At 32.0% G+C, this 1,978-nt stretch overlaps 1 protein-coding gene and 1 pseudogene across 1 annotated transcript; both read right to left on the bottom strand.

Moving 5' to 3' along the window:
* Positions 1 to 748: 748 nt before the first annotated feature.
* LOC139850026 (F-box/LRR-repeat protein 25-like) lies at positions 749 to 1,171 on the bottom strand. Its single transcript, XM_071839625.1, has one exon. It carries the CDS (start codon positions 1,169 to 1,171, stop codon positions 749 to 751), a length of 423 nt encoding a protein of 140 aa, XP_071695726.1.
* A 391-nt stretch (positions 1,172 to 1,562) lies between these two features.
* Positions 1,563 to 1,697, bottom strand: LOC139850973 (U4 spliceosomal RNA; annotated as a pseudogene).
* Positions 1,698 to 1,978: the final 281 nt, after the last annotated feature.

Genomic DNA, 1,978 nt, shown 5'->3' with positions numbered 1-1,978 from the left:
GCATTTATAAAAAACCTGCCATCAATTGCAACTCTACAAGGAATCTTAATTAATACACACCAATTCAATCTTAATTAATACACACCAATTCAGCCAAAATGTGTAATCTTTCTTTGTGTTAATCTGTATTTGTATTTGTAGTTATAATTATAAGTTATTATTAATATTTTTGTAATATAAACATTAAAAAACCTCAACAATTCTGTGTTGCGGGTGTGAAGTGAGTTCCATACCATGAAAAAGATTAATCCTATTTCTATTGTTCTGAACAAAAATTATAAACCAATGTAATATAAACATTAAAAATACCTCAACAATCTCCAGGTTAATTGTAAGATATTTGACAGCGCAAAACTGCTGAAGCATATTAATAATTTTGGGAGCATCACTAGGCTGAAAAATGCGGATATCAACCTCCTCCAACAAAGGAAAACCGTTCAGAAAGAATGGTAAAGAATTACCCTAATCATACTCATACTCATATTCATAATCTTCAAGAGTATAGAGATCTAAAGATACATATTTTAGTTGAGGACTTGAGGTGCAATAACTTTGATAACCCCCTCTCCATATTTAAGATTGAAACTCAACAGTTGAGGAAGACATATAGTAAAACCACCTGATCCCTCCATTTTGCAATCATTTAAGGTAAGACTCTTCAAGTTAACGCACTTCGCTAAAAAGCTATCACTACTGTTATCATTTAATGTGACATGTTCAAGATGCAATGTAGTTAAGGACGGGAGCTCTAAAGTTGAAGTGCTGTCAATGAATTTAGAGTGAAAGATCGACACTTAAAGAATGAACAAGGGTCTACAATTTCCTCCTCACAGCTTGCAATAGTCATTTCTTGAACATTGTGTGAAAATGCATATTCAAGAATTCTTTTGAAAAACACTTGGGTAGCCTCATCATGAAAACGGAGTTTGATGGAATATACATCTATTTCATTATTCCGGCCAGATAAAACATGTTCAACAATATTGGAGAACTCAAGTAAGGAATAACCCCAAGTTGAAAAGTTGAGATAGGGCATTGAAGTCCAGACAAACCTCCATCTAGATGACAAAACACTGGTTTGGACAACAGATTTGATGTATGTAAAAGAAAGAATTTTGTTGATAAGATCATCAGGCAAGCTACTTAATCTATCAAGTTCAACATTCATCATCTTTCTGTTATTTTAATGCTAATCTTCACTTGTATTTTCTTTGACTTGCTTGTAGTGTTCCCTAAACCATCAACATACTTCTCTTTCGGCTCCAAAAGCTGAAAATTATCATAACGGAGCAATCAAAACATTCGCGGAAATAAAAGACAATTTACATGAATAGCTATATCATCTAGAATAATTAAATTATAAGGCGGCAAGAATTCCATATGTAAAAAGGTCCGAGACGATGAAATTTTAGGCCAAGTACATATGAATAAATATCATCGCCCTGCTTGCCCTAGTATAAGTTTCATAATATCATATTTGACGTATAAAATATCATTGACGCCATCATTATACTTCAAACATTTACTTTTCAAAATTAATATTCTTACCATATCAATCCATGTTACGATTGAAGTTTTTCTAAATAAAAAGAATATTTACAGCCTCTTTTTCCTTCCTCTGTTCTAGTTTTCAACCAGCAATTGACGCGTCTCGGTCATTACCTCATTAACTGCGTCATTGCCCCAAGCTCAAAGATGTTGAAATATTAAACAAACCTTCCTCTGTTCTTATAAATAAATAAAATAAAATGAATAGCACAAACTGATGATATACATAGAATGTTAATCCTACTAATGAAAAAGAGACTTATCACTAAACTTTTACAAAGAATTGTAGCAAAAACTCAGATAATTTCAATTTCAATATCAGTTGTTAACCCTAAAATTAGCTTTCTCTAAGGGCGTTTTAGATAGCTCATATAATTCGAAAAGCTCACTTTTATTTTCCAAAACACTTTTTAACTCAATAGCTTATTTG

This window comes from Rutidosis leptorrhynchoides, chromosome 5, assembly GCF_046630445.1.
Source record: "Rutidosis leptorrhynchoides isolate AG116_Rl617_1_P2 chromosome 5, CSIRO_AGI_Rlap_v1, whole genome shotgun sequence".
In the NCBI taxonomy this organism is placed as follows: Eukaryota; Viridiplantae; Streptophyta; class Magnoliopsida; order Asterales; family Asteraceae; genus Rutidosis; species Rutidosis leptorrhynchoides.
The sequence above is the reverse complement of the archived record's forward strand: the minus strand, read 5'-3'. Positions and strand labels throughout refer to the sequence as shown.

Bases quoted from the DNA above. Each gene is read 5' to 3' on its own strand.
- LOC139850026 (XM_071839625.1), bottom strand. From the start codon at position 1,171: ATGATGAATGTTGAACTTGATAGATTAAGTAGCTTGCCTGATGATCTT.